The following is a 24,275-nucleotide window of genomic DNA, read 5'->3' as shown; positions in this document are numbered from 1 at the left end:
TTTTTCATTTTTGGAAGAATCTCTAGGCATTCTTATATATGGATGGCAGACAACTTGATGGAAAAGACCCCACAAAGGTCTTCCTCTTAATAAATCAAATCTCTTCGCCCCCTCCTCTTTTTTCTAGATACCATTCTTTCCTGTATTTTTTTCTGGGCGATCACTTTTCTTCAGTCTCTTTTGCTTGGCTCGTCATTTCAATCAAGTTCTCTAACTGTAATGAGTCCCCCAAATTCTGTTTTTAGTCTCTTTTCCTCCTCTATACTCTCTTCACTCACCACCTCCTATGGATTTGGCTATCATTTTTTTAAAATTTATTTTTTGAGGGGTTTTTTTTGGCAAGGCAATGGGGTTAAGTGACTTGCTCAAGATCACACAGCTAGGTAATTGTCTGAGGTCAAATTTGAACTCAGGTCCTACTGACTTCAAGGCTGGTGCTCTATACACTGTACCACCTAGCTTCCCCCTTGGCTATCATTTCTTAAGAAAATGACTCCTAGATCTATATATACAGCACCCATATCTCCAGCTTCAGTCTTTCATGATCAATTGCCTATTGGACATTTCAGACTGGATGTCTTGGAGACACCTTTTAGATGCAATGTCTAAAATTAAACATTATCTTTTGCTCTAAACTCATCCTCCTTTCTTGGACCAGTTAGGTGAGTATAGTATACAGAGTGCTAGGCCTGGAGTCTAGAAGCCCTAAGTTCAAACTGTGTGATTCTGGGTAAGATACTTCACCCTCTTTGCCTCAGTTTCCTCATCTGTCAAATGAGCTGAAGAAGAAAACTGCCAACCATTTCAGTATTTTTGCTTTAAAAACCCTAAATGAGGTCATGAAGAGTTGGAGACAAATGAGTAACACCCTCCCTTCCAAACTTTCCTACTGCTACTGAAAGCATCAACATCTTTCCATTTTTTTTCAGTATTATCCTCGACTTGACCCGAGGGACCAAGTGTTTGATTCAGTGAGGCTCTGGGGTTGGGAGGTGGGCAGAGATAATGGACAGGGGCTGGGGCATCATTAGTGATGCCCTCTGTTGGGTAGTACAGTGCTAAGCCAATATGAAATCGCCCCCTTTCTCGTCTCTCTGACTCTTAACTCACTCTCACCCTATGTAAACATTAAATGGCCAAATCTTGCTTCCAACTTCCACATCTCTTTCATCTGACTGTTCTTTCCATTCTTACAAACTCCCAATTTAGTTCAGACCATTGTCACCTCTCACTTACTAAACTGGCTTTGTTCCTTACACAGTACCTTTCATTTCCCATTTTCATTCTTTTGTACTGGCTGCCCCTATATCTGGCATTCACTCCCACCTTACCTCTACCTCAGAGTTACCCTTTCATTCTGATAGAGCTGAAGCATTTTATTCTATGTGAAACTTTCCCCCATTCACCACAACTGTAAGTGCTTTCCTCCCAAACTATCTTGTATTTAAACTACTTTGTGTATATTTTTATTCACTTTATATTTATGTTATAATGATAATTTCTGTTGTTTTCATTCATGTTTTGAGTGACCCCTTTTGGAGTTTTCTTGGCAGTTACTGGAGTCATTTGCTATTTCACTATCTGACTGACTGAATAATAAAAGAAGACACATGTGTCAATTTAGCTTTTGTTGTCCAGTTGGGTCCAACCCTTCCTTATCCCATTTTGGATTTTCTTGGTAAAGATACTGGAGTGGTTTGTCATCTCCTCTAACTCATCTTATAGATGAGGAAACTGAGACAAACTAGATTAAGTGACATGCCCTGGATCAACAACAAACTAGTAAGTGCTTGGGGCCTAGTTTGAATTTAGATCTTCCTGACTTTAGACCCAGTACTTTATGTATTGTGCCACTGAACTGCCACAATAATAATACTAATAGCTGGTATTTAGGGGACACATCGTTGGAATAAGAGCTACTGGAAGTAATGAGCTTTTGTAACTTGAGCAAAGATCTTTATTCTATTTGTAACCCTCTAGATTCCCTCTAGGTTGGTGGCACAAGTAGTGGATTGATATGGGGTTAAAAGCCACATCACACATTATGTGAGAAAGGAGCCTCTTTTTCTTTTTTTTTAACTTATCATATCTTTAGAATCAGACCTCTATCTCTCTCAGTCTTCCTTTCTGTCTGTCTCTTTCTCCTCTCTGTCTATATATCTATTCTCTCTGTTTCTATTTTCTCTGACTTTCTATCTCTCTCTAAGTTTCTAGGACTGTCTGTCTCTGTTTTTCTGTCTTTGTCTGGGTACCCCTACCCCTCTTTGTAATAGGTAACATATATATAGCATCTATTATTTGATAGTCACTGTGCTAAAAACTTTATATATATATATATATATATCCATATATATCTCATTTGATAACAATCCTGAGAGATAGGTGTTATTTTTATTCTCATTTTGTAGATGAAGAAATTGAGTTAAGTGATTTGCCTGAGGTCATCTAACTAGTAAGTGTCAGAGTTTAGATTTGAATTCAGGTCTTCATCTCTCACTTTATAAGCTGAGTAAGTAAGGAAAGACTTCAGATGACGGGGGAGAGGGAAAGGGTCCATAACTCTGGAATATAAGATTTCTGGGTATCTTGAAATAGCTACAGGACTGAACAAGCACTGGATTGGACAACTTGTGGGGAAGAAGGGGGTCCTTAAAATATTTCACCATGAGGATCATAGTGCTTAACTTCAAGTCAAAAAAACCTGGATTAGAATTTAGATCTGCCATATCCTAACTCTGTGGCAAGCCAATAAACTTCTCAGTTTCTGTAAAATGGAGATAATTCTTTTGTTTTCTATCCCAGTCAAATTAGCAAATAAACATTTGATGATGCCTCCTGTGCTTTAGACACTGTGCTAAAAGCTGGGAATAGAAAGAAAGTCAAAAGACAAATCTCTGTTCTCAAGAAGATCACAGTCTAGTGGATAGAAATCTCATTGAGTTTTTGTAAATATTAACTCTTATCATACCAGTGACTTCAAGGGCAAAAAGTTGTCCCTAGACTCCAAGGGGTCTTCCCTGGAATCTTTAGCATCTGTCCTATACCAACCTTCTCACCTAAAATGTTTCTGCATCATTCACACAAGACAGAGAACATTTGGGTTTTCAATGCTGGCTTTTATTTTAGAATTATTAGTACATTATAAGTGAAGGAGTGAGGAGAATGGGAACAAGAAAGTTTAGGTCAAGTTTAGGCCCAGTTGCAACACTCACAGCTGGGATCAAAGACAAGTCCAGCCTGGCAGTGCTGCTCATAGGTGATGCCATTTATACAGTGCCAGAAAGCATTCTTGTTCTTGGCCACAGGGTAGAGACCGTCAGCTTTTCCAGCACAGAATCCACTGCCCCCAGAGCTGCTCCCAGAGCCACTGCTGCCACTGCTGCCGCTGCTGCCACCTTGGCTACCACTTCCACCGCTTTGGGGAGCTGATGTGATTGGAGCAATAGGTTGAGTTCGGGGGGTACAGCCTGGAACAGAAGAGGAGAAAAATCACTGTGGACTTAACAAAAAGATCTTGGCTCTAGGGTAGGAGAGGTTTGAGCCTTGGATGGACACTCAGGTTACCCAGATTTGAATTACAGTTTTGTGACCATAGGAGAGACATTTATAAATCTATCTGAGTCTTAATTTCCTGACCTGTAAATGAGTGCATTATCTATAATGGTTGTTAGTATTATAACATAATTTTATTACATCAAGGACTGTAATATAATTAATGTAAGTGTTGCAATGGTTGTAAGGATATGTAATAAAAAATAAAGATAATAAAACTTAAAGCATCATATAAACCCTAGTTAGGTAGTATGACTGAAGGGGACATTCACTGATTCTGGAGAAGGAGAAACTTTGATTGAATCCTGTCTCTAATGCTATCTTTGTTACGTTGGGGGATAGAATTTATTTCTACCTCTATAAAATTAAAGGCTGAACTAAATGATCTCTGAGATCCCTTCTAACTCCTGAGTCATGATTATAATTATTTAAGTCTTTTATTATAACTAATAATATTTTTAAAATAGAAACAATAATATTTGTTTTGCCTACTTCATACAACTCAGGGGAAACTCAGTTCAGAGCTGGAAGATCCCAGCAAGTTCATCTAGTCTGTAAACGAAACCCCTGAGGTTTAAGTGATTTGCTCAATGTCACATAGATGATAAATGGTAGATTCTAGACTTGAACTCTGTTTCTATGATACTAACTCCAGTGTTCTTGCCACCTTACTATTTTGTTATTATAAGAAAAGCTTTGTAAAGCTTTATATTTTGGACAAAGTTGTGTTTACTCCATAGGGAATCATTGACTTATAGTTTGAAGAGACCTAAGAATCTAACTTGGAATCAGAAAGACTGTGCTTCATGAGTTTAAATTTGACCTTAGACACTTACTAGGTATGTGATCCTGGGCAAGTCACTTAATTCTATTTGCCTCAGTTTCCTCATCCATAAAATGAGCCAGAGAAGGAATAATAGGGTAACAGAGAGTCAGATGAGACAGAAACAACTAAAAATAACAAGAATTGAGCTCTTCCAGCTCTCTCATTTAGCAGAGAAAGAAGTGGGGAAGTTAAGTGATTTGTTTGTAGATAATTAAATGCCGGAAATGGGATTTGAATCCAGAACTTTTGACTGTAAAACCAGTGTTTTGACTCCTTGGACTTCAGATTCTTTTTCCATCTGGAACATGAAGGGATTGAATTAGATGACCCTGGAGGTCCCCTTCAGCTCTAGGTCTATTCTCCATAAATCCAAGTCATTATGATATAGCCTTAAAATTGTCCAATTTCATTTTTTTTCACCTATTCCATCACTAATTTCCACTTTTTTGGGGGGGGAAGGATGAAGGCAATTGGGGTTAAGTGTCTTGCCCAGGGTCACACAGCTGGTGCCAAGTGTTGAGGCTGGATTTGAACTCAGGTCCTTCTGGCTCCAGGGTTGGTACACTATCTTCCCTGCCACCTAGCTGCCCCATTGATTTCCATTTTTACCTTGTGTTCTTGACATTATAAAGCTAGGACAAAGACAGATGTGATTATCAGATCCTCAGAAGAATGAGGTTAGGCATTCAGAAGTTGGTTATTATCTTTCATGTTTTATAGGGTGTGTGGGAAGTAGATAAAAGGCATGAGACCGTTGGCACTTCTGCCTCTTCCACTCACTTGCACTCTCCAGACCCAGGGTTTTCTTCAAGGTGCTGATCAGGGGGTATTTTCCTTGGTTACAGAAAGTCCCAGTGAAGTCATCCAGATCAATGGCCCAGACCATGGCTCCTCCAAAGTTGTTTTGCATTAGCCACTCAGCCTATGGGGACAGGCCAGATAATTAATTTAGGTCCAACCCTGGATTTTCCCAAGACTTTGGGCTACAAATAGAGATGTACTGCCTTGGGGAACCCAGAGAAATACTCTACCTTAATTTGGAAGCTCTTGGGGTTGTCATAACCAACCCACTCATTTCCTTTGTAAGCATAGGGGACATCCTCAGAAGCTTCCCACACCTGAGTAGCACCATTATTCAGGAAGGGGCAGATCTGAGAAAAGAGAATAATGAGGCAGAGAGGTTAGGAAAAGTCCTCAAGAAAGGGGCTGAGTGAAAATGACTTCAAGGGGAGAGCATGTAATCCTATCTATGAACATCTTACATTGAAATTCTAATTCCTTACAAATTTTGGATCCTTTATTTTCAGTATTATAAGGACATTAGGAGATGTAGAGAAAGGGATTAGTATAAGTCAGATCTTAACCTGGGTTATATCAGGGTGGTCCATGAATTTGGCATGGGAAAAATGACAATTTTATTTTCATTAACCTCTAACTGAAACTTAGCATTTCCTTTTATGACTTAAAACAATCCTCTAAGAAGAGATCCATAGACTTCTCCAGCTTGTCAAAGGATGTCTATAGCATAAAAAAGGTTAAGAATTCCTGGTCAAGATAGATGATTTCTAAGATCCCTTCCAAGTGCAGCGTTCTATGATCCTATGATAATAAGCTAGGATATAAGGTATGGTCAGGCGTTTTTTTAGGACAAGAGATATTACAAAGATTCTGTGATGAATATTTGTTCTTCCATAGACTCTAGGTAAGAATTTCAGATATTCTCTGTGGTTTGGATGAGGGTCCATTTAAGGGTCAGAGTTTTCTCTTCCAGTCACTCTTCTAAGGTACAAAAGAACAACAGGAGTCAGTGTGGTACCAGTGAAAAAGAGCTAGCATGGGAGAAAGAGAAGTCAGATTCAAATCTAGTCTGATATTTATTCTGTTTGACCTAAAGAATTCACATGATTCTTCATTTCCTTTTTCTCTAAAATGAAAAGGTTGGTCTAGAATGGCCTCTGGGAACTCTTTTAGCTTCAGGTCTGTGATATTTCTGTTCTACTTTTCTGCTTTGAATTCTAGGACATTGAGGCAGAGTAAGAAGGCTAAAGCATCACTGGGGATGTAGAAGGTTCAACAATAGTCTTTCCAGCTTTTTCTACAACATCTAGACACCTACCTCATAGTAAGCCCAGAAGCCGGATTGTCTGGTATAGGGGCCAGCAGGACCAGGGCCAGAGGTAGGGGCACCAATGCCGTTTTCAGAAGGATTGCTTAAGATGAAAGTGTGCCCATAAGATGGGAAACCAACAATGAGTTTCTCAGCTGGGGCACCGTTGTTTTTCCAATAGTTCATAGCATAATCCTGTAATGGAAGCACATTAAAACTTGGTCCATCTCTCTAAGTCCAGTACAAATACTTCTCCTTTCTTGGTTACTCCAAGTTAATAACATCTGGGATATAAGTTTTGGTCTGGCAAGTTTTAGGGCTCTTTAGATTTAACAAGATTCCATGATGAATATTTGTTTTCCTGTAATCTCCAGATGAGAACTTCAGAAAATCTCTGTGGTCAGACTGAGGGTCTGATATAAGGAAGAGCAGTTCGTACTTCTCTTAAGCATGTCATATTATATTTTATATTACAGTTAATTCTATTTAATTAGAATTAATATTATAATTAGTTATAGTTAATTGTATTGTAATGAATAGAGAAATGTCTTTTGTCTTCTTTGGGGTTGTGTGTTCTTTGAATCAACCCTCAAAGAGATTTTTAAAATTTATTTTTCTACCTTCCTCAGCATATAATACAATACCTCACATATAGTGATTGGATTGTTGAATAAATAAATGCTTGAATAAACACTTATTCCACCCAGGAGGCAGATTCTTAATTATTAGTTTATGACCCTACTCATCACAGTCAAATTTTCAAAGTAAATATGGAAAGTGCTTTGAAGACCTTAAAATGCTATAGAAACATAAGTTGGTATTAGCAGTAGGCGGATGAAATGAGATCTTATTTTGTTAAGCCTGGCCCATTGTAGGCACCATATAAATCCTTAATTCTCTTCTGATTCCCTAGTTTGGAGGGAGTAAGTGTTTCATAGAATCTACTCTCTGGCAGGCACATCTCATTTGATCCTCACCACAACCCCTGCAAGGTAGGCATGGTTATGATCCACATTTTACAGTAGAGAGAATGGAGACAAATAGAGATTAAGTGACTTGCCTAGGGTCACACTGTGTTTGAGAGTCTGAGACAAGATTTTTTATCTGAGTTCTTCCTGACTCCAGCCCCAGTGATCTATCTACCGTGGCAATTAGCTGCCTCCACTAGCTTCAGGAATGATGGTGGTGACCATGATAGGAACAAGCTTAGTTAACTGCATAGTTAATTGCTAATGAACCAATTTGCCCAACCTTTGCCTTGTATTAGAAATGATCAGTTGATTAATTTGTTCAGGTAGCTGTGGATTTTGTGCTACAACTTGGTGCTCTTCTTTTACATCCTCCTCCTCCCCAACCCTCTTGGAAGTTTATGCAGGGGTTTCACTCACCACATTGAGGTAGGCATTGCTGCCAGTGTCACTGGGGTTTTTGTACAGGGGGCTGTTCTCTCCAGTGTAACCCTCCCAGGAGCCATGGAGGTCGTAGGTCATGACATGGATGTAGTCCAGATATCTAGCAGGGAGAAGAGAATTAATGATGAATTCTGGTGCTTATTTATTTCTTATACCTCTGTCTTGGACAACCTCTCATATTTAAGTTCTTTTAAAAATAATTGCTCTAGCTGTGTCCTATCAGTTGGGGAAATCAGGGAAAGTTCACAAAGGAGATGTTACTAGAACTGAGCTGTGAAAGAAGGAAAAAGATTTTAATAGAAAAGAAATGTAGAGTCAGGACTATGCAAATATGAAGAAACAGGAAAGGAAAAAATAGTGATCAATCATGATTAATGAATATTTCCTCACTTTCTATTAGGAACTCACATGTAATAATGAACCTTCCCCTTTTCAGCTCCTCAATAGACAAATAAATATTGGAAGAGGAGCATCAAGGGGACAACTGGGTGATCTTAGGATTCTAACTTTATTGACCATTGTAAATTGAGAGAACCCTTCAAGTTTCCAAAGCTGTCATATGCTTAGAATGTAGAGGGAATTCTGTCATGATGGCAGATTAAAGATGCTTGCAGGTATTTCATAGGAAGTGACTAAGATGGAAAAATAAAGAGTCAAGGACTGATCTTAAGAATACACACTTAAGGAAGATGAGGATGAGCTAGCAAATAAGGCAAAGTAAGCAAAGGGATAGAAAGAAATGAGGAGAGTGAAAAGAACAAGGAAGGTGGAAGTAGTCACTAACATTAAATACTTAAATGCTGAAGATCAATCAATCAATCAATCAGTATTTATTAAATGGTTCCTCTATGATAATTATACTATTAGGTGCAGGGACACACAAGATTGTAAAATAACTATTGGAGTTAGCATTCAAGAGGTCATAGCTGATTTTGAAGACAAATTTCTTTGGAGGGATACAAACAAAAGCCGGATTGCAAGGAGTTGTGGGATAAATAGGAAATTGGAAACATTTCCTGGAGTCTTCCGAGAAGACAGTTGGCAACCAACCCAACCCAAGTGACAGCTGACCCCCAGGGAAACATTTGGAGCACATATTGCAATACTCACTGAGAGAGCTGGGGGATGTCGTAGCCAGATTCGATGTTGGAGATGCCAGCAGCCACAGCAGCAGTGACCATCAGCCTGGGCTTGTTGATCTGCTTGGCTTCCTGCTCAAAGGCTTCTCGCATTTCCTGTGGGTGAACAGAAGAGAGAGCAAGAGGACAACAGTCCAAAGTTAGACTTCTCTGGCATCTTTCTGGGCTTCACCAGGTTCTTCCATTGATGATTCATCTGTATGCATCGCCAATTCAATTCAGTTCAAATGATTATGGGAACATAGATCTCTTCTTGACTCCCAGCGTGATGCCTGCCATATAATAATTATTTCATAAATACCTGTTGCTTGATTGATTGCAAGGGACCTCAGAGACCATCAAGCATTTATTAAATATTAGGCACCAGGGATAAAAAAATCCAAATGAACAGTCCCTGACCTCACTTCTATAGGAAGTGATGGTGAAGGGAAAAACTTTTAGGAAGTTAAATAAATACAAATGAATACAAGATAAGCACAAATTAATTTGGTGAGTGGTAAAAGCAAACAATTGAAGAAATCATGAAAGAACGCTTAGAAGTGTTGTTAATTGAGCTGAAACTTTAAGAGGGTCATGTATTCCATGATGCCAAGATGAGGAGGGGATTGTTTTAGACAAAGGGCACAGACTATACCATGGTACAGAATTAAGAGATGGATTATCATATCTGTGGTGTGGGATAGTGAATTAATTAGGGAAATATAAAAGGATTTCCTACCAACAGAAAGGGCTCAGTTGAGATTATGCAACACAAATTCATAATGAACTCAGTCATAGCTGCTGTATGATTTTCTCCACTTTTGTTCAATGACCCATACATAGTAGTGAAGTTGGAAGATGATGACAAGACTAAGATTTGATGAGACATAATTGGCAATGCAGTCCAGAGTCAAGGGATTAAAATCAAAAGAGGATAGTATAGAGTTGAACTGATTCTCAAGAGTCCAGATGGAGAAGAGAGGAGAGAATACTTAATATAAGGGGAGAGAGCTGAAGGACTGAGGGGTTGGGAGTCATGGTGTGAATAAAGCATAGAAGTTGTTTTTTAGAAGGCAGAGGGAGAGGAGGAAAGATAATAGATTATGATTGAATAAAAGCATTTTAGAGGTAATGAACATGGAGATGTTCTATTTGTAAGTGATGGTAAGATCAAGGGTGTGGTGCCCTTTCTGTGTGGTTGGGGTGGGTGGAGGAGGAGCAGGTTATGGGTTATGAATAAGTTGAGGAACTGGAATGTTAAGATAATTGAAAGAGTTGAATTATGTATATTAAAGTCCCTGAGAATGAGGGTCAAATTTGGGAGGAGAGAAAGATTGGGAGTTAGGCATTTAATTCATTGAGGAAACAAAGGAAGTATCATGGAAGTTGGTAGTCAACTGTCACCAGAATCTTGATTGGGATGATAAATTTCAAGCTCACCTTGACCAGTACAGTGAAGAGGTTCTTGTCCTGAGGAGGGCTGCCACGAGACCCAGGATACTCCCAATCAAAGTCCAATCCGTCAAATTCATACTGGCGCAGGAATCTGATGACTGAGTTGATGAAAGTCTGGCGGTTCGCAGGAGTGGAAACCATGGTAGTGAATCTGAATGAGACAGAAAGAAGATGAAGTAAGGAAATTCATATGCAGATCACATTGATCTGAATAAGTTATTCATCTTTCTGAGTGTCTAGTAAAACTGTGACTATCCTTGATTCTCAAGCTGGAAACTATAAAAGTTTGATGATCAGCACCTCTTCAGTTTCTTCACTACTAACATTTTCTCTGTTCTCAAAACCTGTTGTTTTTAATCTTCTCAATATTTCTAGAAGCCACCTCCTTAAAAAATCTCTCTTTAGTCTCTTTTCATGTCTAGACTGAGTTAACTAATCTGGATTAACTGTACTGTTTTCCTCCATGGTTGAGTAAGTCCAAATTTTTCTCTATTTACTTCAAAACTCTTATGTGCATCCCAGCCCTGACTAATTCTGTTCTCCTGTTTTCTCCTACTCTTCCTCCTGTAACTTCAGCTCTATCTACTTAGATGATTATAGTGTTCCCATTATATATTCCTCCCTTCCCCCTTCTAATCCATCTTCCTACATGTATTTAATGTTAATAACTCTCCTGTTCTAATTCATCATTTTCTTCTGTCATTCAAACAGTTTCTGAGTTCCTATAATTTCCCCCAAGTAATTGGAAGTTAAATGGTAACTGCTCAGATAGGGATCCTTTATAATTTTCTTGTCATTCACTCTCCATTCCAATATACTGACTCCATTAGGTAAATACAATTATTCTAGATCCTCAGTATTCATGCTGTGGAATCATGTTAGACTACAATCTCAGAATTGACCTCAGAAGTCATCTAATGTCACCCCTGGTTAATCATAAATCTCTTCTAGAGCATCCCTAGCAAATGATAATTCACCCTCCACTTGAATTCTTCCAGTGGAAGAGAACTCATTACCCTTTGAGGCAACCCATTTTGTCTTTAACATAGCTCCACTTTCTTTTTAGGTTTTTTTGCAAGGCAAACGGGGTTAAGTGGCTTGCCCAAGGCCACACAGCTAGGTAATTATTAAGTGTCTGAGACCGGATTTGAACCCAGGTACTCCTGACTCCAGGGCTGGTGCTTTATCCACTGCGTCACCTAGCCGCCCCACATAGCTCCACTTTTTAAAGGCAGTTTTTCTTTCTATTGAGTCAAAAATCTACTTCTTGTAACTGCCTTTGGCTCCTAGTTCTGCCATCCAAAACCAAGTAGATGTATTCCCTTCATGTGATAACCCTTTAAATATCAGAAGATGCTTTATCATGGCTCCCTTAAGTAGCTACTTATTCAGGATCAATTTCTTTAACAAATCCTGTTTGTCATGGTCATGATTCATTCTGATCACCCTTCTTTGGATGTGTTCCAAGTTATCATGTCCATACCAAAAGATGATACCTAAGAGTGTCCCAATTGGAGTCTAAGCCAGGAAGGGCCCCTTTTGTTCTTCAATAATTATAGAATATCAGAGCTGGAAGAGCTCTAAGAGATTAATGAACGAGTCTTAACACTCATTTTTCAGAAGAAATTTGAGATTTAGAAAGGGTGAGTTTTTTCAGGTCATATTGCTGGTTAGTGTCAGAGCTAAGAACAAGACCCACTTTCCCATCTCTCAGGTCAGTAAAAACCTCAATAGAAAGAAGTCCAAGAAAAAAAAATTGTTCTTGGTTCAGATGATACTTATTTAATACACTTGTCTTTTAATATTGATCTTTTTGTATATCAGTTATGGTGTCAGTCTTATAATGAAAGATCCCTCAAAGTAGGTGAAAATTTGACCTCTCTGTTTAAAAAGAAGCTCATTTGATGTCAGTTCTGATACTAAACTTACGGGGCAGTTCCAAAGTTCCAGCCTCCAATGGCCAGCAGAGTTTTCAGTTCACTGTTCCTGTAGAGAGAATAATGAGGGAATGTTAAAATATGAGTAGTTTCTCATAATGAGAGAGATTGGCTAGGTAACTCAACAGGATGGTCTCTGAAACAGATCTGATGAGGTGTCAGAGGTCTTTTGGGGGTTGTTGTATTCCATTTATTTACATGTTCCTTGGGGTGTGAACATGATCTCTTTTCACTGGTGTTTTGAGACCAAGACCAAAGTGTGTTTATTCTTTTAAACAAGAGGTGCTGTTGGCATCTTTTTGCTTACCTCTTATGTGCCTAATTTAAAAAAAAATTTTTTTGGTTTTTGGTTTTTGTAAGGCAATGGGGTTAAGTGACTTGCCCAAGGTCACACAGCAAGGTAATTATTAAGTGTCTGAGGCTTATGTGCCTAATTTACAAACATTACTATTTCATTAGGAGAGAGGAGTAGAGGAAAATTTAAAATCTTCGAATGGTCAATAGGGGATTTCTAGAAACATGGGGAATGGAAGGGAATAAGCATTTATTAAATATATTCAATTTTAAATACTTTACAGTTATATCATTTGATTCTCACAATAACTCTATGAGGTAGATTTCTTATTTTTTCCTCATCTACACTTGAGGAAACTGAAGCAAACAGGAGTTAAGTGGCTTGTCCAAGATCAAGCAGCTAAGTAAGGTTAGATTTGAACCTCACTCCAGGGACAGCACCCTAAGTATGGAACCACCAACCACCTTTTCTTCCTCCTTACTTGTTTTTCAAGCCATTGAAGGATTTGTAGAGGGTCACATCATTCCATTCAATGGTGGTGATCTCATTGTTACTCATCCCAGCAAAAGCATAGATCAAATGAGTACAGAGGCAGGGGTCGATGTCATCTGGCTTGAAGCGCCCCAAGCCTGGCCTGTACTGGGCCCAGTTGGTGAAGTAACATGTCAGATGGTAGGCAGAGCCTGTGGGCAATAAGGAGCAGATATGATAGTGAGGGACAGCAGCAGAACTTGCTCATTCATTCTTTTAGCAAGCATCTATTAAGCAGCAGCATGTGCCAGATACTGGCAATGCAATGACAAAAATGAAACAGTCCTTGCCCGTAAGAAGCTTACATTTTACTGTGGGAAACAACATATACACAGGAAAATAAAAGGTATATATTTAAACTAGATATAAAATAATTTAGAGGTAGAGGAGGGCATTCTCCTTTAATGGAGGTAAGAGAGTAGAGGCTGGTCAGCTATCCTATAAGAGGTGGCACTTAAGTGGAGTTTATAAAAATATTAACTAGCATTTATAGACTATTTTAAGATCTGTAACAGTATTTTTATATATATTATAAAGTGCCTATCAAGTTCCAGTTAATATCTCATTTGTCCCGTACATACCCTGGGAGGCAAGTGACATTATTAAACCTTTATTATTATTAAATTATTATACTTTTATTATATTTTACAATTAAATAAATTGAGACTGATATTAAGTGAGCTGTTCAGGGCGATATAAGTAAGAAATGTCTGAAATAGGACTTGAACTCAGGTATTCCTGAATTCAGTCTACTGTGCCGACTAGTTGCCCTTTTTCATTTGAGACTTGGCTAGATCGATGAGGATCATATGAAAAATAAGTTTGCATGTGTAGGGTGAGGGGAGTAGGGAAGTAGGAGTCTGAGACTTACCCAACTGAGCAAGCAGCACCAGGGCCAGACCTAAAGAAGGAAAAAAGTCAACAAACACCTAATAAGAACCTAATCCATACCAGACACTCTGCAAGGTTCTGAGGATACATCAGAAATGATGTAGTCCCCGCTGTGAAGGAGCTTATTTTGTATCAGGTAACATTCTATTTGGTCCCAATAGTTTTCATGCTCTCTGTCTTGTGAGTACTTAGGGTCCAACTTAATTTATTCATAGTTCATGGGAACTAAGACTATTGGATGCCAAAGGATGAAACCAAAATTAATGCTCACAGAAGTCAAGGTAGTGAACTCTCAGTCATACAGACATTCCAGCTATAGGTTGTTATTCCTCAGAATCACAGAATATCAAAGAAGGAAGGAACCTCAGAGACCATAAAGCTTAACCTGTGGTCATCCAGTTTCTACTGGGAGGTTCCCATAGAAGGAGAGCCTACTTTTTCATCTAGATGGATCAGTGAATAGAATGTTGGACTCGAGGTCAGGAAAGCTTGAGTTCAACTAGTGCTTCAGAAATATTATAAATATACATATGTATATATGTGTGTGAGCTCTGTGGCCTTAGGCTAATCACCTACCCTACAAGTTTGTTCCTCTGTAAAATGGAGACTGACAGAACAAAATGTAGTTATATGATTGTGTGATAATAGTACTATACTAGAAGAAATTATGAGCAGGTTACTTTAGAAAACCCTAGAAAGACTTAGAGTAACTGATACAAAGTGAAAAGAGCAGAACCAGGAGAAAACTGTGCAGGTTCAGAAATACTATATATGATAATCATGAGTGAATGACTTGGTTTTTCTCAGTAATATGATGATTCAAAACAGAGTTAAGTGAGCCTCAAAAGAGACAACATAAAGTACTTTACAAATTCTTAAATACTATATACATGATTGTTGTTTTTACTTTCTAAGGCAGCTCTTTCTATTTATGGAAGCTCTAAATGTAAAGAAAATATTCCTTAGATTGAGCCAAAATCTACCTCTCTGATATTTTTACTTATCTACAATCTGAAACCATCTTGAATAAGATTGAGTAACCTTTCTTCTTTTTTTTTTAGGTTTTTGCAAGGTAAACAAAGTTAAGTGGCTTGCCCAAGGCCACACAGCTAGGTAATTATTAAGTGTCTGAGACCGGATTTGAACCCAGGTACTCCTGACTCCAAGGCCGATGCTTTATCCACTGTGCCACCTAGCTGCCCCTGAGTAATCCTTCTTGTACAAAACATTTCCATGACTGAAGACCTCTCGCACGCCTCCTTCCTTTGGCAAAGGATAGCAGGGGCATCCCCTTCAAGTTTCTGGATTCTAGACATACTTAATGAAGTTTAAGATTTCACCTTCCCACGTCAGAGACAGACTTTTTAGAAACCTAGAGGTTTGATTGCAGGGGGAGGGGGCAGAAGCTTGCTATCTATGAGACAGTTATTATCCAGGCTTCCCTAGGACATTGTTTAGGGTTCCACAGAGGCTCTATCTGCAGAAGCATCCCTTCCTTCTACTCATTATCTTCCTTGGACTGGGACCACTCATTTAGCTGATCTGCATCAGATCCTAGTTGTCTGAGGAGAATGGGCTGAATGGAGTCTTTCAAGTGACTGTGGGAATAATGTAAATTCCATGGTGCATGTCACCAAAGGAGTTAGAATAGATAGTCAAAGAGAAGTCAATCTGAAAAAAGTGGAGCGTGTGTGTGTGTGTGTTGTGTGTGTGTGTGTGTGTCTGTCTGTCCTGTTTTTCACTTCCACAAAGAGCTGAACCATCATATCATCCTGGACTCTACTACATAGATGTTTACTTTTCAGCTTTCTTTTTTTCTCTCCCAGCTGTTGAAATTGATTTGGTAAATAAAATTAAGAGAAATAAAGGGAGAGTACCAAATAGTTGGAGAAATGGGAAATAGGAAAAACCTAACAAGGAGGGAAAGAAGGTGGGAAGTGGGACCAACAAGTCACCCCAGGATATGGCCACGTCAATATAAGAAGTCTCAAAAAGAGGAAGCCTTGGGATAAGTAGAGAAGTTAGTAATGGGAGCAAAATAAACAGAATGTTGGAATGAGAAAACCGAAGGGGGAGGAAAAGAAGGAGATGGGAAGTGGGACCAACAAGCCACTCCAGGATATGAACATGTCAACCTCAGGAGCACTGAGAGAAGAGGTCTTGAGACAAGTACAGAAGTCAGATATGGAAACAAGAAACGAGAGGTTGGATGAAGAGGACATTTCAGGATCTCAAATGTCATTGAATTCAATTCAACACAAGTATTAACAGTGTGCCATAACTCCTTGCTACATTTTGGTGTCTTCCTTTTGCCTAGTACAATGATTGGCATAACAGTAAGTACTCAGGAAATGCTTGTTGGTTGAGTGATTTCAAGATACTGGGCTAGATACTGGAGATGGACAAAAATGAAGCAGATGCTATCTTTGGGGAGCTTATACAGTAGAACAGAGGTTCTTAACCTTTTTGTGGTATGGCTCCCTTTAAAAATCTGGTGATACTCATGAACCCTTTCAAAAATAATTTTAAATGCAAAATTTTGCTAAGATTACAAAGGAAATAAACTATAAGTAAATATAGTTGAATATTACACGATAAAAGATATACAACATATCTATATGGCAATTATCAATTAATATGGAAACAAAAGAATTATATCAAAATATAATTATATATGCCAAATATATAATATATAACACATATGTATAGTATATCAATTATAATGAAATAGTTTTATGCATTACATAAAATGTATAAAACATGTATGTATGTATATACACATATCATGAATTTATAGATTATACGTTAGGAACCCCTACCCTTTGCACTTTACAGATGAGAAAACTGAGGCATAAGATTTGCTTATATAAGGCAGGTTGTAAAAGTATCAGGTGGAATGGAAGGAAATAAAGTATAATGGGGTTAAAATAGACAGGAATGGAGAACACTGGACTTGGAAACAGGAAGAACTCAGTCCAGATGCCAGCTCAGACAATTGCTAGCTGTGTGATTCTTGGGCAGATCACTTAGCCAACCTGTCCTTGAGTTTCTTCATTTGTAAAAATAAAGAATTGGACTTGATTAACCCTAAGGTCTTTTTCTAGCTTTACATCTCTGTGACTATTCTCCGACATAATGCTTCTTTATAAAAGACCCAGAAAGAAAAAGGAAGAAAGAAAGTCACCGAGGAATTGAGTTTCCCCTTCGAACATTGACTCACCAGTGAGGAGGATGTACTTTGCCATGGTTGCAGTCTGTACTGGTCAAGCAGTGGTTGATCTCCAACTTTTATACTCCCTGACTCAAGTCTTATCAGAGTTTCTAAATATGGGGTCATCTAACTCTTGGAGTTCATGTGGCTAATCAGTAAATCAACAGACCTCCCCTCAACGCCACATAATAAAGGGAATATAATGAAGTGATCCTTTGAAAGGAGAGTGATGATGGTGGGAAGAATCAACATAAATAGCTCTTTGAGCATTGTCCAGAATTGATAAGCCTTTGGAGAAGGAATCTGGCTGGTTCTGTGTTGTGGACTTTACATGACTGAGCATGTTTGCCTAGGCATAGAAGCAACCACCACCTTGGAAAGTAGTCATTAGATTAACAAATGATTTCTCTATGTGTAATTATTTAGCCTCAGTTGATCTAGTCGAAGGTCAAGGGAGTCCTCTTTCTTTTAGAGTCTGACTCCATTAATTTCTATGCACTGTACATACATCTGTTCTTTGGAATAACTCCAAGTCTTAATTTTGTGATAAAGTTATCTTGAGATCTCTGGTTCTTAAAGTGGGGGTCATGAGGGTCTCCAAGGGTTCTACAATGTAGCACAGACCTACTTTCAGTAAATTAGGGTTGATAATGATGAAAACAATCTTATGTTAATATTTATAATATAATTAAATTACTTTAATGTTTAGTTAGAATTTTAACCCAACTCTTCAACTTGATCTCCCCTCTACCTAAAGGTACCAAAATTTAGAGAGTCCTTTTTTCTTTCAATAGATAGAAACGCTTTGTTATACTGAAATACAGTATAGATGATGTATATAAAATATATGACATGTAATTAAAAATAATGAATTAAACTAGGAAGCTAATAGATGGTACTACCTCTGCTTCCTAAGCTACATTCCAGGTAAGTTCTCAATCAGCTACATAGCGGTTGGTATTGCTTTTTGAGTTCCCTGCCCCAAGTCCATTCTGTGGTCTTTATCCTAGAAGTCAGCTCGATAAAATCAGAAAAATGACTCCCCAAATACATTTTGTATTTTTCAACATCTCTTTGCTCATGCTTTTTTTCTTTCCTTAAATGACCTCTCTCATGTCTCTCTACTATCTTATCCTTCAAGGCTCAGTTCAGGTTCACTTTCCTATCACTTATTAATTTTTATCACTTATTTGGAATTGCATAAATAGTGTAATGTCCTGTTTGCATCATTTAATATATATAGTCTCACCAGGTGATTCAAAGAGGGCTTCATAAGGTGAAGAGGAGTCCCACATATGCAATATGTGGATTCAGGGTTATGATCCTTGCAGCTATGGACTGTGCTGTTAATTTTTTATCCCCATCTCTAACCACAGTGCTGACACATGGTAAACACTTAATAAATGTTTTTGACTGACTTGTTTTATAGGGTTTGGGGAGTTGTACAAACTCAGGATTAATTTCACAAGAGCTAGATCTATAAGCCAGGGTGGCAATTTATGAGCAATCAGAAATAACCCTGGCAGCATAGTGCCAGCCATTTGCATTGATCAATTTGATGAACCTTAGAGCTTCATGGAGTCTGGCTAAATCTGGCTAATCCTACAGAAGTAGGATTTTTCAGGAGGCTCCAGTGCTTATTAAAAACAGTTCTTTTCACAGGAATACTCCATAGGAAATTTTTTTCTCCTTTAATATTCCTCAGTTTCTTTTACCATCTTTTGCCACCATGCCTTCCAGGCATAACTGTGTTAGGAGAGGACATGAAGGACCTAGTATCAACCTCTTAGTTCCAGGCAGTAGTTGAGAACATTCAAGGTGTCACCAAAGTCTTAGACTAGTCTTAAGCTTAACTCTCCATTAAGACTTTTGGGACACTTCATACCTGTTTTTGAGGGAGATAGATTGTGACTAACAAAGTCCATTTTTCTCTTCTATTTATTTTTTCCAATTACACATAAAGGTAATTTCCTACATTCATCCTTTTGCAAACTTTTGAATTCCACTTTTTTCTACCACTTTTCTTTCCTTCCCCATCCCCCATACCAGTGAACAATCTTACATAGGTTTTACGTGTGCAATTGTGTTTAATGTCCATATTAGTCATGTTGTGAGAGAGAAATTAGAACTAAGGGATAAAGCACGAGAAAGAAAGAAAAAAATAAAAGAAAAATTTTTAAGTGAATATAGTATGCTTTACTCTGCATTCAGACTTCATATTTTTTTCCTCTGGATATGGATGGCATTTTCCATAACAGCTTTCACAAAATGGTCCTCAATCACTGAATTGCTGAGAGGATTGAAGTCCATCATAGTTGATCATCTCACAATATTGTTGTTAATGTGTATAATATTCTCCTGGTTCTCCAGGTTCACTTCACTCAGCATCCATTCCAAAATCTGCTTTTCAATATTACCTATTACTTATCTTTTTTTAGGTACCAAACTTCTGGCCTAGATTTCCTCTTTTGAGAACAGTTTCCAAATTTTATAACAATTCCTTAGGTTTTGCTGCTCTAAAGAGAAGCTGGAATTGACCAAGATTGGTCTTGGTTAATCTTCAGTTGGATCCTGATTTTGACAGTCTTCCTCACTTCAATAAAATTCTCAAGAAGGTATTGTCCCTACTCAGTCTCAATGCTTAATCAACAGCCCTCCCCACTGGAGGAATATTGCAGAATTATCTGGCAGATGACTGATAAGGACTGAACTACTTGATCAGAAAACTGCCTGGAAGGCAGTAACCAGTTAAAACAAATCCTAGGAAAGACAAAGTGGTCCTGTGCATTGTGCTTCCTACACTGAAGGAAGCCATACTGGTCGATGACGGTCCCTGAAATCCTCTGTAATGCTTTCACTAAATTGTCCTGGACCCTTGTAACATCTATGGGTCTCTTTCTCCCTGCATATTCACCACAAACCTGGCTAAGGTGGTCTTTATACCAGTTGCCCACTGGGTTACCACCCATATCCCAGACAATATATATCTCTATAGGAAAATGTGGAGGGACACCTCTGGGATTCCAAGGAAACCAAAAGTGTAGTTGTCCCATTAATACAAAGGTTCTTGTCCTAGTGTTCATAATATCTATGTTTCCATATATTTCATTTCCTGAGAAGCTTTCTTCATGCTCCTTAATGGTGGGGCCTTCCCTTTGTTGATTATCTCCAATTTATCTTTTATGTAGCTTGTTTATATATATTTGCTTGAGTTTTGTTTCTTCCTTCAAACTGTGAACTCCTTGAGCCTAGGGGCCATCTTTTTTCCCCCCTTTTTTTGGTATCTCCAGTGGTTGCCTAATGCCAGACATGTAGGAGATATTAATGTTTATTAAATCAAAGGGGTCCATGGGTTTGCCAGACTGCCAAAAAGACATTCATCAGATAAAAACTGTTCAGAACCTCTGAATCACAATGATTATAGAACAGTCATGTAAAAACATTTTTTTCAAGAATTTCATGTGGAGTTTAGACTATTCTTACAATTACAAAGTTGTTGTCCATCACCCTAGAATCTGTTTTTTAGTGTATACTGGAGAAAAGGTTGAATCCAAGGAAAAGAAGTCATGGCATGGTTCCCCATGAGTTGCACCAGCCAAGACAATCTATGACTCATTGTTAAAAATGGGATAAGAAATCTGCACTCTCTAAACATTTATTTCTATTATATTTGTAGCTAATTTTAAAAAAGTTTGAAAAATTTTTGATATTGTTTAGTCATTTTAGTCCTGTCTGAGTCTTTGTGACCCCCATCTGAGGTTTTATTGGGCAAATACACTAATGTGATTTGCTTTTTCCTTCTCCAGTTTGTTTTACAGATGAAAGCACTGCAGCAAAGTTAAGTACCCACCCAGGGACACACAGCTAGAAGTGGATTTGAACTCATCTTCCTGATTCCAGGGTCAGCACTCTATCCACTGTACCACCTGCCCTTGAAAGATTCTAATCTTGTCTAATTTGAACTAAGGGAGGAAAAGATGTTCCCCTAAGAGAGTTATCTATATCTGAATTGAAATAGGTAAAGAAATCAGTTCTTTGAGGTCAGGAGTGGTGGCTTCTATAGCATACTCAACTTTTGAGGTTCCCCCATCCTTAAAGCTGAGATCACTAAGCAGCAGATCTTCTCATCTGGGACCACTGACCATGGTATGACATGCTACCTCTTCCTGTATTCCAAGGCTGAATGGGCCTGGAGTGATGTTTTGTCCTTCGTTCTTTAATAAGACCATGGCATCTTGGAGGTGATGCCCTAACATGCATGAGTGAGGAGGGCTGTGCAACAGTCATCAGCCTCACTTTCTTCTCCAGAGTAATCTGGGTCTAGTGGCCAGATATGAATCAGGAAGACTGGAGATGTTGCTGGAGGCGAGGGAATTGGGGTTCAGTGACTTGCTCAGGGTCACACAGGTAGTTAATTTCTAAAGTCACATTTGAACTCAGGTCCTCCTTACTCCAGGGCTAGTGCTCTATTCACTGTGTGGCCCAGCTATACTTGGAGCACCTTGGATGGAAACAGACCTTCATGGTTGTACTATAGCTATCAGCTTGATTTCTCACCCTTACCTCTCTCCTAGCATTCCTACTCCAGCAATCTCAGTCTTTGCCCATATTAACCAGCTTCTGAATAGTAACCTTTTCTCTTGCCCAGAGCCTGGACTCCAGGTGCCTTTGCAGTCATACTCACACCATACCTTTAACACATAAACAATCTCCTCCCTTAAAGTATTTTACTGACTTTTCTCATTAGAATCTTGAGACGAAGACTGCCCAGTTTGCTTGTATTATATACTCAGCATTTACAAGAGACTGGAATATACTAAGAACTTACTAAGCTAAATATTTTCTCTGTCTCTGTCTTTTTGTCTGTCTTTATCTTTCTCTGTCTCGGTCTCCTCTCTCCCCCCCTTCCTTCTCTTTTCCCTCCCTTTCTCCTCTCTCTCTCTCTCTCTCTCTCTCTCTCTCTCTCTCTCTCTCTCTCTCTCTCTCTCTCTGCCTGTCTGTGACTCTTGTCTCTATCTCCCTCCTTCTCTCTCCTTCTCTCTTTCTCCCTCCTTCCATCTTTCTCATCAATAAATCTATCTTACTTTAACTCATTATCTATTTATACAGATCTTATCTTTCTATCTCATCACTATCTACTTAAATATAAACATTAATCTATCCACTTTTCTATCAATCTATTATCTATTTTACTCTCACTATCTTATCTCTCTCATTCACTATCTACTTTTCTATTTCACTCTCACTATCTCACTATCTCTGTCTCACTGTCTATCCACTTATCTACAATCTGTTAATCTATTTCATATCTCATTATTTATATAGTTCTTAACTATTTATCTATTTTACTTCCCCCTCTCTCCCCCCATCTATCTATAACTCATACTATACCCTTTTGAACTCTTTCTTTCTTTTTTTTTTGCAAGACCATGGGGTTAAATGGCTTGTCCAAGATCACACAACTAGGTAAGTATTAAGTGTCTTAGGTTGGAGTTGACCCTGACCCCTGGGTCGATACTCTATGCCACCTAGTTGCCCTCTTCTTTTGAATTCTTAATTCAGACCTCAACCCTGGTAATCCATTTTTGCCAAACTTCACCTTGCCCACCCAACCCAAATTCAGTTCAATTTATTGAACATTTATTAAATATATTCTGGGGTTCAGGGATACAAAGTTAAAAAGAAAATTGCCCCACCCTCCATGAATTGACATTTTACCAGGGGGTACAACATATACACAAGAGAAAAAAATATATATGGTAACAATTTCAAGAGGGAGCAAGATGAGGTTGTCCACTGCTTTTGATCCTATAGTGACGCGTTCACACTAAATTCTATCTTCTATCAGAGATAAAACTGTGACTACTTAACCTGCATCCTGAAAGCCTGCTGCATGAATGGATGTAGTGGGAGTCAATGTATCTTGGAGGATATTATGCTTAGCTTCACAGGCAAGAAGGCAGTCAGAGAGGAGATGAAGAGATTCCCCCCCCCACCCCCATTTTCCATCTAGGCCTATTTTCTGTACACTTTTGGAATACAGGATTCTCCCTCCCTCCCCTTCATCTCCTTTTCCTCTCCTGTCCCCTTTCTTTCTAGTCCTTGTTGAAAAGACAATTGAGTCTTATATAATAATAAAGTTAAGAAGCAGAACTGATTGATTTATTGTCCCTCCCCAAAATGGTGATTAGTGGTTAGATGTCATTCTGAAAGGATGTCATAAATCATGGCTATTCTTGGAGATCATTTAGTCCAATTAATATTAAAGTTGAAGAAATTAAAATCCAGCAAGATACCTTTAAAAATTTAATCTGTATTAGCATAATTTTTCTGATCACTTTTAAAAGTCTAGACAACCAACAAAACAAGAAATCAAGCCCTGAATTGTAGCCTTTTGGGATTTTTGAGGTGTAAATGCTCACACTAAAAATTTAACAATCAGAGTCAGTCTAAGTTGACTTCAGCAAGCCTTTGACTAACATGCTTATCAAATTGATATTTGACAAGAAGTTGGGGATGGGAATCACTAATACACAAGAGCGTAGCATTGTAAGATGATGGGATGGAAATAATCCAGGAAGATAAACTTTCAATAGGGTATGTGATGAAGGTGAGTAAATTAAGGGAATTAGCATATCCACCAGTCTATACCAAAATGGGAACAGGTAGTATGAAACCTCAGAAAAACAGATTAAATCAGAAAAATTAAATCAGAAAAACAGATATTTTGACAACACCCTTGCCATGCAATTCTTTCTGAGTGGACCCTGACCCAATACCCTTCCTCTTTGTCTTCTTTTTTTACTTTTTAAAAAAAGAATTACTCTTAGTTAATATTTTATTTCCCCAATTGTATATAAAACAATTTTTAACATTCATTTTATAAAATTTTGAATTCCAAATTATTTGTTTTTCTGAAAGTATCTTGTTCATCATTTCT

The 24,275-nt window shown here is 38.2% G+C and overlaps 1 protein-coding gene across 1 annotated transcript; it reads right to left on the bottom strand.

Annotated features, from left to right (window-relative positions):
- Nucleotides 1-3,115: 3,115 nt before the first annotated feature.
- LOC141490054 (acidic mammalian chitinase-like) lies at nucleotides 3,116-13,392 on the bottom strand. The gene is made up of 9 exons (XM_074190326.1): nucleotides 13,184-13,392; nucleotides 12,400-12,456; nucleotides 10,456-10,621; nucleotides 9,008-9,132; nucleotides 7,874-7,997; nucleotides 6,495-6,680; nucleotides 5,410-5,529; nucleotides 5,159-5,300; nucleotides 3,116-3,467 (listed from the first exon to the last, which is right to left on the bottom strand). The coding sequence occupies exons 1-9, from the start codon at nucleotides 13,258-13,260 to the stop codon at nucleotides 3,190-3,192; spliced, it is 1,275 nt and encodes a 424-aa protein (XP_074046427.1). The 5' UTR covers nucleotides 13,261-13,392; the 3' UTR covers nucleotides 3,116-3,189.
- Between the last annotated feature and the right edge of the window lie 10,883 nt (nucleotides 13,393-24,275).

This window comes from Macrotis lagotis, chromosome 5 (genome assembly GCF_037893015.1).
Source record: "Macrotis lagotis isolate mMagLag1 chromosome 5, bilby.v1.9.chrom.fasta, whole genome shotgun sequence".
Lineage (NCBI taxonomy): Eukaryota > Metazoa > Chordata > Mammalia > Peramelemorphia > Peramelidae > Macrotis > Macrotis lagotis.
This window is presented reverse-complemented; position numbering and strand designations above follow the sequence as displayed.